We start from the raw sequence: 13,159 nt of genomic DNA, 5'->3' as shown, positions 1-13,159 counted from the left end.
GCAATATATAAAAGATGTACTCAAAAACTTTCTCTCTTCAATCCTAGTTGCCGAACTTTTGTTGCTAATTTTTGGAAGTAAACTTTTATAAAAACTTTTGATAACATGTTTGACATTGTTTATCATGGTTGTAGAGGAGTTGGATTTATAGCTTTGAATTGATTTTTATAAGAAAAATTTATTTTTAAGGTGTTCTAAAATCATCTTTTGTATGTTAATTTTTAGGAAATATTTTTTATATTTAAATATATATATATATATATATATATATTGCATGAAATTAGTTTAATTTCTAAAAATTTAATAATAATACTTAAATATTTTGTGTTTGGTTGATGGTTTGCTTATTGATTAGTATTTAATTAACAAAAAGTATAGAAGATGGTGGATAATTGAGATCTTAAAATTTGTGACAAACATATCTCAATGTTTTTTGATTTTACATTATTTATACAAATACATTTAGTACATAAATTTATTTTTATAATATATATGATATTGTATTAAAATAAAAGATAAAAAAAATAATATTAAATTTTAAGTATCATATATATACTATTACAGATTTTCGTACAATTTAATTAAGATTATTTTTCTTTTCGAGTATTTAAAATAATTCTTATAATTTATAGCAATATAATTTATTGAATTTCGAATTTAATGTATAAGATGATATTTATAATAGAATAAACCTCTCAATACAAATTATTTTTTGATTAAAATAATATGAAATGATTCATATTATTTGAAAAAAAATCATATTGGTTATCAATTCATTTGAAATCATATTTCTATAAAATAAAAACACAAAAAAAATTTAAAATACAAAAAATACAAAAAAAATCATATTAATAGCATTTATTATGATACTTTTACAAATTAATTTACATAGTTGATATGACGTAATTTTTAATAGATCGTAAATCTCTCATAGATCCAAATATCATAAATAAAAAAATAAAAATACCTATTTTATCTTAAATATTTAATATTTTATTTTAAATTTTTATTTTAAAACATATGTCATTTTTTTAATTATAAATGGCTATAAATTTATATAAAATATTATGTAAAAAATTAGATGTGACAATAAAGGAATAACAAGTTTTAAATATGGATACTTTGATCTTATATAGATAATGATAAGATTGGATAAAATATTTGAGATAAGCTTTCTAAAGAAGTTGTTCTTTAGAAGAATTGGCCTTTAGAAAGAAAGTAAAATAAAAATAGGCTATGAATTTTATTTTAAAATCTTAATATAGATTTTTTATCTTAAATATCAAAAAAAAATTACAATATTTTTTAAAAATTTGATAAATATTTTTTTAAAGTTTGATAAGCTTTTTTGAATTTCAAATTAAAAACTAAAAGTAGAATCACATCTTAAAGAGGTCTAATTCAAATTCTAAGGGACAAAATTATTTGTGCCTTGTAGAAAATTAAAACAAGTGATTATTTTTTCTTCTTTCAACATTTTAATTAATTTTCTCAAGTGCAACCTTTAAAATTTATAAGATCTCACTTTTTTCCTTTAATATATGGACTCATAAAGACAATTCAAATTACATAATTAATTATAAAAAAATTAAAAACAGACACACTATCTTTTAGATTGTAAAGAATAAAAAGATACAAAATCAATGTTGAAAATATGAATAAATAAATTTATAAGTGGGCACCATATATCTTGTGTGTTTTTTTTTTTTTTTTTTTTTTGCAAATATTATAACTTAAATAGGTAACTTAATTGCATTTATTGTCATCTATATATTGCCTCATAAATAATATTTACTCAAATGTATTATGTTGTTTGAATTGGAGTGTATTTCTTTATTTTTGAAACTCCTAGAAAAAGTAAAAATTTATTGTAATGAATCAAAAGATGAACATGTTTGAAATTGTTTTAGTTGGGATAATAAAAGAAGCAATTATTTGGTTATTAGTTGATAACCAATAATCAAGCATAAAATTGGTTGTACAAAAATAGAAATTATTATTAGTTGATACCTATATTTCTATGAAATATTTTAAGCATGTGTTTTTGTTATTTGTTAATTGATTCTTTTAGTATTATAACAAGTGTTATTAGACCATAAGGATTGTATTACTGAAAAAAATGCAACAATTATTGCATGTTGTTTATTTTCCACAAAATTGGCTGCAACTTGTTCAGCTAGGAATTTATTGGTTTTTAATTTTTAATTTTTTGCATTTATTGCGGGAAGATTCCTTTGTATTATTTGTATTTTAGTTTAATGCTAACCAGACTTGCTGATTAGGCAAGTTTTTTTTTTTTTTTTTTTTTTTTTTTTTTTTTTTGTTTTTGTTTTTGTTTTTTTTTTTTTTTGATGAAATATAGTGCTTGTCAAGATGATCTCAACATAAAAGTGTGCATATATGACTTTTGATTTATTTTTTTGTAAAATCTTAATTCATAAATTATATATGTTATTTTACATATTTTTACTAAATTGTATTCATTGGTTAACAAATCTTTAGTTCCATCATTAGTACATTCTACACATAAACATTACTTAGATTATATAGCTTTGTAGCCTTTGAATGCAAATCAACTACATTAAGATAAACCAACAACATTCAATTTTAAATGTACATTTGTGTTTTATACTATATAAGAATTCTCCAATGTGGGGGAGAATTGCCCAAGCCACGAAACCCAGAATATAAATCCAAAGGTAACCCCAAAGTGAGGAAGGAGGGGAATACCAAAGTGACCACGTTGGACACACACTAATCCACGTGGACACACAAACAAAATAGCAACCATGACCTGGCTGGCCACGCCAGCAGGGACCTACCTACCTACCTACCAAGAGGGAGAGAAGGGAGGGAGGGAACAAGAGGGGAACGGACGAAGAAGGGAATCGACACGTAGGACAGCCAACCAGGGAAGGAAATGAGAAAGGATTAAGCGTGATGAACGGGGAGGGGGGGGAGGGGTTAATTCCACTAAGTGGGGTCCCTTAACCCTAGTTAAAACCTAGGGCTATCGTCCCCAAGGCCACAGATAAAGGGGGTCCTCACGGCGCTGCCTGCTCTGCTTACCAAGGGATTACATTACTACCACAGTCGGGGCGTTGTGGCCATGGCGGATGCTAGGGTTCTCTCCTGTACATGACGGGTTCTCCAACATCTCTCCCACTTCCGTAGCTTTGCGTTTGTGCACGACAGGGAGAAAATAGTTAGTTCCGTCGAAAGTGTGTTCGGAATTCAGTGCAGGATCGGGGTCATACGTCGCAAAGAGAGCGAGAGAGAGAAAGAGCTTGAGGTGGCGGAGGTCGTGCAGTGGAGTCCGGAGGCTTGTTGTTGGAGGTAATGCGAGTTGCAGGAGTTGCTTGGAGGTGCTTTAGTTGATGTGGCGTTCTCCTGGAAGCATCTGGAGGTCTAGGAAGTAGAGTGGGGATTGGTTTTGTGGTTTGTGTATTGGATCTTGATGGTGATTTCGTCAATTGAGAGTGGCTGGAGTTCACACGGTGAGAATAGATAGCTGTCATGTGGTTAGACTTGAGCTCGTTTTGCTCCGGTTTGTGTAAATTTGCATCCTCGGTACGATGGTATTGAGGTTTCGGCATTTTAGGGCACATCTCAATTGTCCTCTGTGTCTTTCTACTGTGTATTTAGTATGTATTCCGTGTAATTTCCCTTGTTTGTTTGGTTTTTTTAAGTCATGGAACAAGCTCTTCACTCTACTCAAGCTGCCATTGCTTGGATTGCTTGTTCGCGCTGATATTATACTGTGCTTCACTGGTATTGTGTACTGTTCCAGCAAGCAGTAACATTTAGGATTTTACGCTATGGATTTATTCATTTCAATGTGACCACCAATCATGCAAATGCTTGTGCATTTAATTCCGGGATTTTTGTTTTGTTTTCTTTCCTTTTTAACAGCATTACAAGCTGCTTTCTGAGCGGTGTTTTCCTTCAAACTGGTGGTTGTCTTTGGTCAACCAGATTCTATGAACCGTATGTCGGTGCAGTCGCTGTAGCTCGTGTGAGCTGAACTGCGGGAGGGGGGGGGCGATTACCGTTGCTCTGTTTCATATTTTGTCAGCATTTTGATGGTTTATGGATTTAGGTGTTAATCACATTTTTTTAATATGAGGATGTCCATTAGCGGATACACATTCCACTCTAGATGGAAAATGTTTTGTTCCTTGTTTACTCATCGTATTGCTCTGTGATTTGTTGGTGCTCGGGCGGCTCGACTGTTTAGCAATGTCTTTTGTGGCTTGAATGTATGTCTCCTACAATTCATTTGATTCGCTCCAGCAGGTTCCTAGTTTTTCCACTACCAAGGTTAAACGTTTACCGGAGCAGTTGCCGCAAGTGATGTGTGTCATTTCTACGGTTGTTTATCTCGTCTGAGACGTCTTGTGAGCTTTCTGGAAATGTGTCTCATGTTCGTCTTTATAGTTGTATTTTGAGTCTTGTATGGTTTTGCATGTGGTCAAACATTTGTTCAAGTGTCTCTTTGACAGATCATCGCATCATTGTAACATTTCTGTCGGGACAAATCCTTAAGCGTTCTCTTTGTGAGCATTTGTTAAGAGCCAGCATCTATTGTGTGTGTTATTCCTAAGTGATGTTCGACACTGTTTCAGAAGTGATCAGTCAAGTTCCTCATACTTTACTTGAGATATCTGTGATTTTCTTCCACATTAATCACTGAATATGCAAGTAATAGTGTACCTTGTTAATTAATACATATCTAGCACTTAGGCTGGAGGAAGTATATATTGACCTTGAGATGCATCTGTTGCAGGCTATCAATGCACTGCCTTCTGGGTACGGGGTCGTCGGTATTTTCCTTATTAATTTTTAGCTTTCTATCAAGAAGGTTACAGTAAAACTGCATTGTAACTTGTAGACAAGCAATTCGTAACTGTGAAAACTATACTCGGTGAAAACTTTTAAAGGAGGATGCAGAAGTCTGCTGAAAAGAGTCTTAGGATGGAAGAAACAGAGGAAAAGCCTAGTAACAACGCGCGGCCTTCCTCTCGGTCAAGTCGGGACGAATTCTTTGATGCTTCCCAGTACGCGTTCTTTGGAGGAAATGTATCAGAAGAAGTGGAACTAGGAGGTTTGGATGAAGAAGACACCGGTGAGCAACTTGAAGATGGAGAAGATGCTCTTGATAACCTTGTCGAGAGGGATGAGGTGATTTTTGAACTCTAATTGCAAATGATGTGCATGGTCTGATGGTCCCATTCTTAGGTTACTACAATTCGCAGGTTTCAGGGATTTTATCTACGGATGAATACGTGATTTGTTGTATTGTGCTCTTTTATTGCATAATGATATGTGGAGGGAGCTGATGTAATCTTTGCCTACTGCATTGAAATTTGACCAGCCTGCACATCCAGGACTTCGTACTTGACAGTTTGCACCGAAATTGGTTGGAATTGCGACCTATATTTCGCTGATGCAAGCTTCGTTGTTTGTCAGATGTCAGCAGCAGATGCCACTCCTGAATGGGACAATGTGTCAGATCTTGCTTTATCCTTCGCAAAGGTAAGACACTTCAAAATTACATCTTTGCATACTGGCTTTCTATTGACTAGAGTAGATGCATCTACTTGTCCCATGCAAGCCTCCAGCAGTTTTGCTCGTTTCCAACATTACATTTTTTATCGATAGGTTAAGAATGTTTGCCAAACAAAATAAATAGATAGCTGGAAGCTCAAGTGATCGTGTTGTGTTTCTACCTGAATGCAGCTTAATAGTGTATCTCCTCGAAGAGAAGAGGTGCCGCGAAGCGGATTGGACGAAGGAAGGCAGTTTTTGTTGAACAGAGATGGTACTTGACCTCTCTTAATTTAAAGCATGTCAAGTTCCCTCTCAACTTCTTGATTGTATGTTGTGTGTTTAAGTTCACTCTCCTTAGAGCCTCGATTTTGTGTTGCTTTACAGCTGCAGTTCCACGTGAAAGATCGTTCGAGGGGGCTCCTGCACACAATTGGCTGGACCGACCGACATTGGATGCGGAAGTGGAGACTGGTGCAAGGAAATTGTGGCCTAACCATCAGCACCAGTTTGTTCAGGGGTTGGATTTCGATGGCATGCCCTTAGGAACTCCTCATCAACAGCCAGTGCAAGCTCAATCTCGGCAGCAGCAGCATCATCAGCAACAATGGTGGAATGGTGATCCTAATCTCCCTCACATGTCACCTCCAAACGCACTTGCAGGGGCTTATCCTCCTTCCAGGCCACATCAGGTATATTCTTCGCGAAAGAAGTAATTGGAGCGTGTTCTACATGGTTATTAATTCGCACTAGGTTTGCTTTCAATGTCTTTGGTCTTTCATAATTTTGCTGACAGTGGTTATATTTCATTTAATTTTTGCAGCGGGTTGCAACTCCACCTGGTCATCAATCTGGACAATACAGACAGCCTATGGCTGCCCCTCATAGTTTACCTCACCATGGTGCGGGCGTCATTTCTTCTCACGTAGTATATGGCCCTGGGCAGTCACCCTTTACTTCATCGGGGCATATTTCACCTCCTGCGCAATCCCCATCTGGACCTTGGGCACAACACCCAACTGGATCGGCAGTTTCTGGAAATTCTGTACCTCAGCAAATGCCACTTATGCCCCCACAGGTGATGTTACAGTACAATAGACAACAGGCCCCTCTGCATTCTAGTCCGCCCCCACCTTACGGGCAGGTTCCATATGGTAGTTCCCCATCACCTGGACCAGATCGTCTTATGCAGAAGATAAACGAAACCGGAATGCCCCGGGCGTTTTGGGACCCAAGAGAACAACGCTTTGACCCACAGTTTCGTCCTAGGCAGAATCATCAGCGTTTTCATTCGCAGAATCTTCCATCCGATGGCGGCCATGGAGGTAATTCCTTAATCCATACAAAGGTTATTTCAAGCATTGTGGTCATTAGAGGTCCTATGCACTTATCAATAGAGATTTTGACGTTCGATGAAATAAAGCTGCTTCTGCAATCATGTTTTTCTTTGTTGTAACGCTCAGCTAGTATTTGGTGTTTGAACATATTCCTGAGTATAATGGCAAGACAATTATTTTGAATTCGTTCTGTCGATTTACTGAAAATTTGTGGTTATGACAAAATTCTGTAACTATTACAGGTAGGGGAGGTCCGACTGGAATTTATCAATTCCGGTCAAAATACATGACCGCGGAAGAGATTGAGAATATAGTACGAATTCAGTGGGCTGCCACACATGGAAGTGACCCTTATATCGATGACTACTATCACCAAGCAGTGCAATCGAAACTAGCAGGAGGCACTCCCCATGGACGTCGCCACTTTGCCCCTGCACATCCTCGTGAAATGCCATCTCATGCTAGGGCAGCAGCTGAGCCTCATGCATACCTTCAAGTGGATGCCTTGGGCAGAGTACCGTACTCTTCGATTCGCAGGTGCGGTTTTCATTCTCTGGGTTTTCTTTCCGTTCTCGTTCTAGTGTCTGTTGTTGGTTCGTGGACGCTTAGCTCTGACTGTTTATATTCCACATTCATGAATTGACTGTGGAATGCAGACCACGACCACTCCTGGAGGTTGATCCAGCCCCTGCCGATGGGATGAGTATGAGTGATCATATCAATGGAAACATAGGCGTTGATGGGATGCCGTCACAAAGGCCTTTAGAACAAGAGCCTATGCTAGCAGCCCGAATTGCCATAGAGGATGGCCTCTGCCTTCTACTTGATGTCGATGATATAGACCGTTTACTGGCTGTCCAGCAACACCCTGATGGAGGTGCCCAACTCCGCAGACGTCGCCAAATTCTGCTCGAGGGTTTGGCATCATCTCTGCAATTAGCCGACCCTCTGGGTAATACCTCTGATTTGGGAAATCGTATCCTTAATGGACAATTTGTGGGGCTCAACCCCAAGGATGACCTCGTCTTTTTGCGATTAGTGTCACTTCCCAAAGGAAAGAAGCTTCTGACTAGGTACCTGCAGTTGCTGAGCCCTGGGAGTGAACTTGGACAGATAGTATGTATGGCCGTTTGTCGACACTTACGATTTTTGTTCAACGGTCCTCAGTCCGATGCCGGTGCAGCGGCTACCACATCTGCATTGGCTAATGCAGTCGCCTTGGCTGTATTGAATATGGACCTCCCGTCCTTGAGCGCTTGTTTACTTTCAGTCGTACTGGCAAGTGAGGCTGCACCTCTTCGTCCAATGGGCGCACCAGCAGGTGATGGAGCCACCGTTATTCTTAGATCCTTGTTAGAAAAGGCAAGCATGGCAAGAAGAGATAGACATGTCTTCCAAACACCACAGAGCGTTACTATATGGCAGCATGCATTTGACGCATTTTTTACGTTACTGACAAAATACTGCACCAATAAGTATGACAGCGTGGTGCACTCTTTGATGATGTTGTATCCTGGAAACATACCGGCTATTAACGCTGCTGCGGATGAAGCTCTGAAGAAAGAAATTCCCGTTGAGTTACTTCAAGCAACTCTTCCTCATACTAGTGAACAGCAGAGAAAGCTACTGTATGACCTTATCACCAACCGGACTGGCGCTATGAGTGGAACTTCTAATCAGGCGGCTGACAATCATGCGAGCTCCACTGCTACTGTACGTGGCTGATTGAAGGTCATACTGCAGCTTTAGAACTCAGACTAGAATAACAGAAGTCAAGCACGTGGACAGCGTTCTAATGTAAGTCCCGAGAGTTTCTTCTCTGCTTGAGCCGTTGTACACTGCTGAAGACTACCTTTTATCCTTTTGCTCTGATCATTCAGGGCTGTAGTTTGTAAAGTTAGAGTTGACATGCTTGTTATTGCTTTGTTTTGAACACAGTTCAGTTCCTTGAGAGTAGGTCAGATCGCTGAAGGCTAGAATCAGATTTAGGCTGTGATATGAATCGTGAACGTGGGAATGACACCTTTAGAATACGGAAGGTCTTGTAAGATTTTGTGTGGGGTGTGAGCAATTGAAAGGAAAAATGAGTGTGCAATTGGGCCAGCCCCATTCGTATATAATGGTAGAATTTTAGACAGCAGTTACATTGAAACATTTGTAGGTCCTGCACTTTCTCATCATGTGATGAGAACAGAGTTTTTACCAGACACAGCATGTAAAACGCATGTGTCGCTATACACTTGTTCTGCCTTGTGAAGACTGGCAGTAGATGGTATACAGCCCTCGCCCATCATCACTCGTGTAAGTTTATATGAAAGCTAGAATTTCCGGATATAATTTTTTGCTATATTGTGTATCTCAAATTAATCACGAAAAATTTGTCGAAATTATCAACCTTACATTTTCTGCGGTATCTGTTGTAAACTATGTACTGCAATTCTGTCGAACAACATTTCCTTTCACTTTCAGTAAATTACATCATCTCCCTGTTTATATACTCCACATCATACTACCCTAAATTACAAAATATTGTAGAGTGACAGAAAAGTCGCAGTAAAACAATTGCCAGCCGCACAAAGTAATTACCAAAATGGCCGATTTGAGCCAGAAGTGGTAACCTAGGATGTGGCAACCATGACTCATACTTGAAATGATTTCGTTTGCATCGTTTATACGCATCAATCAATGTTTCAGTTCAGCATAATCCAAATCGCTCCGTTATTTCATTTGTGCAATCAATAGCTTCAAGACAAATTTGGAAGTGGTACACATTAGTTACACACACACGTTTTGAATAACTAATCATTGTAGCGGCCTCAATGTTCATCAATACAACCATAAAACTTATCCTAGTCTAAATGTTAAACAATCTTCATAAACACAAAGACAAACACAATTACTGGCTAACAAGCAACCGCAACTTCCAATCACTGATACAAGCCTTACAGTCACCACACCTCCCATTTCCAGAAGAAAATTTCATTACAAAAAATGTTTTTGAGTTACAACGAACAGACACAGCGTCTCACTGGTTTCCATTCTTTGCCAGGAATCCCGAGGCAGCGGAAACGATGGCACCAGCCATGAACACACCCAGGGCCGGTTGGAACAGAGTGGGCCAAAGAGGAAGCCATGAATCTATCAGCGTGGAAGACTGAAGCAAGGATTTCTCACCTAGCCCAGCCACCAACCATGCAAGGATGAAGAGAATGAAGAAGAAATCCGCTACAAGAACTTTCTCTACCAAGGATTTGACCATCCCATCGCCTTCTGGTTTCCCACTCTCAGACGCATTGCCCGTGCGGTTGAAGTTCTCTATGCGTTTCTCCAAGTCCCTCTTCTTTTGAAACCGGGCAATGTCTTCCTCCAACGACGAGTTTTGGAGGAAGTCATCCTTGAAGTCTGAGTTCTCGCCAGCCGAATCCTCAAGCGATGTGAGCTCTTTCCTCCATAGAGGAACATTCTTGTCGCTGGATTCGTCTAACGCCGATGCAGTGACCTGAAGCACAGTTCCGTACTACTGACATTTTAGGATTGCATAATTCTAAATGAAAATAATACTCGAGAGCCTGTTAGAAGGACAAAAAAATGTTTCGGAAGTTGTACCGATGATGCATCAGAAGAGAGTGGAACTAAGAAGAACAGTTGAGTTTAAAACGCACATTGCCTCTGCGATTAAACGATGAGGTGAATATCTTCAAGGGCCTGCTCAGTGGGCATCGAGCTGAATGCGTTACTAGGCTGAAACTTTGAACAGCCCATCTTCTGGAATCACTCGAATCCACTTTGGAGTGGACCAATTTCATTGACGAAGATACGCTTGCGTACTGAGAATAGATGGTAGTCATCTTCACCATAAGGTGTCAAAATTGAGTGGGTTTTCGTTCAGCTGAGTGGCAGATTCGTAATGCTTGGATAAGGCGGTAGAATACAATAATAAGGCGTAAACCCTACACCCTCACGTCGGGCTCATGACCTTGAATGCCTAACAAGGTGTTGAGTTGCTTCAGGCGCTGCAATCCGTCACTGAGTAGGAAACGGATTGTCTGCGAATTTCCTTCAAAGCGATGCAGCTCGAATTCCCGCCGGATGGTTTGTTCCAATTCCTCTGATTCCAGACGAAAACACATACTATTAAGTCCATGGTATTGCCTCCGGACCCATATACTCGTTCAAACACGGTTATGTTGACCCTCTTCCAATTTTAATTACAATCCTGCACTCCACTGCCGTTGCTGAGACGAGTCTCGACAAATTCCCAGTCAATCCCACAATCATAACGATCATTTCACACACCACATCCATCCAATTGGAGAGGAAACCAGCTCTTAACGGCGATACATCATTAGAACATTGCTCTCGCAGAACAACACCATGACACTCACATTCCTGCTAACGGGATGCTTTTCTCTCGTAATCAAGCCAGACAAAGACGTAGCACTGGAGGAAGAAGAAACCCAACAGAGCGTGTGTCATGGAAACAAGGCTGATTGCGACCTAAAATCCCTCGATAAACCAGCGGGTACTATCACCGAAGCGATCCTCCCCCAAAAAATAACAATAATAATAATAAAATGCAAGAATACACAGCACATCGACCCACCCACCTCGGGAATAAGCTGGAGCTCGACGCGCAGACCGCAAGGCTGCTCGGTACAAGCGAATGCAGTGGCCTCGCAGCAGGAAAGCTCGCAGATCCAAAGGAGGCCCTCTCACACCCATCACACGAACATTCTTTTTCCTGCTGCGACAAAACTTGCACCCTCAACAACTGAAGACGAGATCGCAATTCTCCCGACGAAACGAAAATGAGAAGAGCTGAGCTATTCTAGACGATTCGTCGATGCGAGAAGAAGCAGGATGAGGCGATGGGCTGGTCCAAGCACGCACCGCTACGATCAGAGCGGCCATGGCCACAAACGAGAGAGAGATGACGAAAGTAACGATAACCGACGACGTTCGTTCCCCATGACGACGCTGGCGATTCTAGTGGCGTTAATCGCTGACGGAGATAATTGACGGCTTTCGTTCAACGTGTGGACGTTTCGTTTCGTCGACATTGAGGCTCGTCGCTTTGTACTGTGATCATCCTCTTCTTCTTTGTGTACATTTTTGCATAGGCTTAGGCTACAAGCACACTCCAAATTGTTATATGCACACCTATTATGTCTACATACACACACCCAAGACTTCTTATTGGCTAATCCAAATCCTTTCTTCTTAATTTTGGCCCAAGACAAGGGAAGAGAGGAAAAAGGAGAGTAGGTCCAGGACCCATGCCAAGACAAAGAAGAAAAGATTTGGATCAACCAATCAAAGGTCATGGGTGTGTGTATAGACATAATGATGTGCATATAGCAATTTGGGATGTGCTTGTAGCTTGATCCTTTTGAATAATATTAATGTGAATGAAATTTATATTCTAAATTTGTAAATATAAAGTATAGAAGTGATATATTTAGTACAATGCATAGGATGATTTTGTTGGTTAATATTTATAATTGAATTTCATTGATGGCTTAGTTAAAACATATATGTGAAAAGTCTTGAATGTCACGCCTAATCTTACTTTTATAATATAATTATTTTTTAAATGAATACAAATATTTATGAAACCAATAAAATATTTATGAAACCAATAAAATATTAATAAAGATAAGAATAAAAACATTAAATTTGTGATGTATTTTTAAAAAGTAGTTTACTGATTTCTATTCTAATAACAAAGAATTTTACTATGTAACTTCTAATACTCTACTTACCAAGACCCAATTGTTATTTATAAATACTTTCAAATCTTCTACTGGTTTCTAAACATATATTGCTTCCATCTATTTTATTGGTTATATATATATATATATATATATATATATAATAAATGATTAAATGTAGTAAAACATGTATGGATAAATTCTACCAACATTAATATATTGTATCTTTATACTTTTTATGAAAATAATTTATTAAATAAATTAGATGTGTAGATATATATATATATATATATATAGGCTTCTGAAATGATAAACCAATCAATAAAAATTACCAATATTATAATTTTAATTCTTCTATTATTTTTTTTCCTTATTAACAATATTAAATATCAATCCTTATTATTAATATCAATCCTTGTCATTAATATTTGGAATATATATAGGGTCTCGATAGTAAGATGATTATTACATGATGAAAATGGCAAAATTGTTTATATCTTTAAAAAATAAAATAGAATCTATTGAGATTGGAAATTGATTTAAATCTTGTAGATCATTGATATT

The 13,159-nt window shown here is 38.1% G+C and overlaps 3 protein-coding genes across 3 annotated transcripts; 1 reads left to right on the top strand and 2 right to left on the bottom strand.

Annotated features, from left to right (window-relative positions):
• The first annotated feature begins 3,045 nt into the window (after positions 1–3,045).
• On the top strand, positions 3,046–9,283 carry LOC112285643 (protein PAT1 homolog). The gene is made up of 8 exons (XM_024526611.3): positions 3,046–3,336; positions 4,787–5,181; positions 5,470–5,535; positions 5,740–5,821; positions 5,935–6,239; positions 6,371–6,872; positions 7,127–7,421; positions 7,541–9,283. Exons 2-8 carry the CDS (start codon positions 4,945–4,947, stop codon positions 8,607–8,609), a joined length of 2,556 nt encoding a protein of 851 aa, XP_024382379.1. The 5' UTR covers positions 3,046–3,336; positions 4,787–4,944; the 3' UTR covers positions 8,610–9,283.
• Positions 9,284–9,847: 564 nt separating this feature from the next.
• On the bottom strand, positions 9,848–10,741 carry LOC112285644 (uncharacterized). The gene is made up of 2 exons (XM_024526613.2): positions 10,547–10,741; positions 9,848–10,383 (listed from the first exon to the last, which is right to left on the bottom strand). Exons 1-2 carry the CDS (start codon positions 10,739–10,741, stop codon positions 9,910–9,912), a joined length of 669 nt encoding a protein of 222 aa, XP_024382381.1. The 3' UTR covers positions 9,848–9,909.
• A 93-nt stretch (positions 10,742–10,834) lies between these two features.
• LOC141045691 (uncharacterized) lies at positions 10,835–11,790 on the bottom strand. The gene is made up of 2 exons (XM_073535729.1): positions 11,492–11,790; positions 10,835–10,992 (listed from the first exon to the last, which is right to left on the bottom strand). The coding sequence occupies exons 1-2, from the start codon at positions 11,604–11,606 to the stop codon at positions 10,835–10,837; spliced, it is 273 nt and encodes a 90-aa protein (XP_073391830.1). The 5' UTR covers positions 11,607–11,790.
• Between the last annotated feature and the right edge of the window lie 1,369 nt (positions 11,791–13,159).

Source organism: Physcomitrium patens, chromosome 8, assembly GCF_059467195.1.
Source record: "Physcomitrium patens ecotype Gransden chromosome 8, ASM5946719v1, whole genome shotgun sequence".
NCBI lineage: Eukaryota > Viridiplantae > Streptophyta > Bryopsida > Funariales > Funariaceae > Physcomitrium > Physcomitrium patens.
Note: the sequence above shows the minus strand (reverse complement) of the source record. Positions and strands in the feature narration are given on the sequence as shown.

Coding starts and splice junctions, on each gene's coding strand:
- LOC112285643 (XM_024526611.3), top strand. CDS start 4,945: ATGCAGAAGTCTGCTGAAAAGAGTCTTAGGATGGAAGAAACAGAGGAA. Junction 5,822..5,934: donor GTTTTTGTTGAACAGAGATG/GTACTTGACCTC, acceptor GTTGCTTTACAG/CTGCAGTTCCACGTGAAAGA. Junction 6,873..7,126: donor ATCCGATGGCGGCCATGGAG/GTAATTCCTTAA, acceptor TAACTATTACAG/GTAGGGGAGGTCCGACTGGA.
- LOC112285644 (XM_024526613.2), bottom strand. CDS start 10,741: ATGGTGAAGATGACTACCATCTATTCTCAGTACGCAAGCGTATCTTCG. Junction 10,384..10,546: donor CGTTTAATCGCAGAGGCAAT/GTGCGTTTTAAA, acceptor ACTGTGCTTCAG/GTCACTGCATCGGCGTTAGA.
- LOC141045691 (XM_073535729.1), bottom strand. CDS start 11,606: ATGGGTGTGAGAGGGCCTCCTTTGGATCTGCGAGCTTTCCTGCTGCGA. Junction 10,993..11,491: donor AGCTCCAGCTTATTCCCGAG/GTGGGTGGGTCG, acceptor GTCTGGAATCAG/AGGAATTGGAACAAACCATC.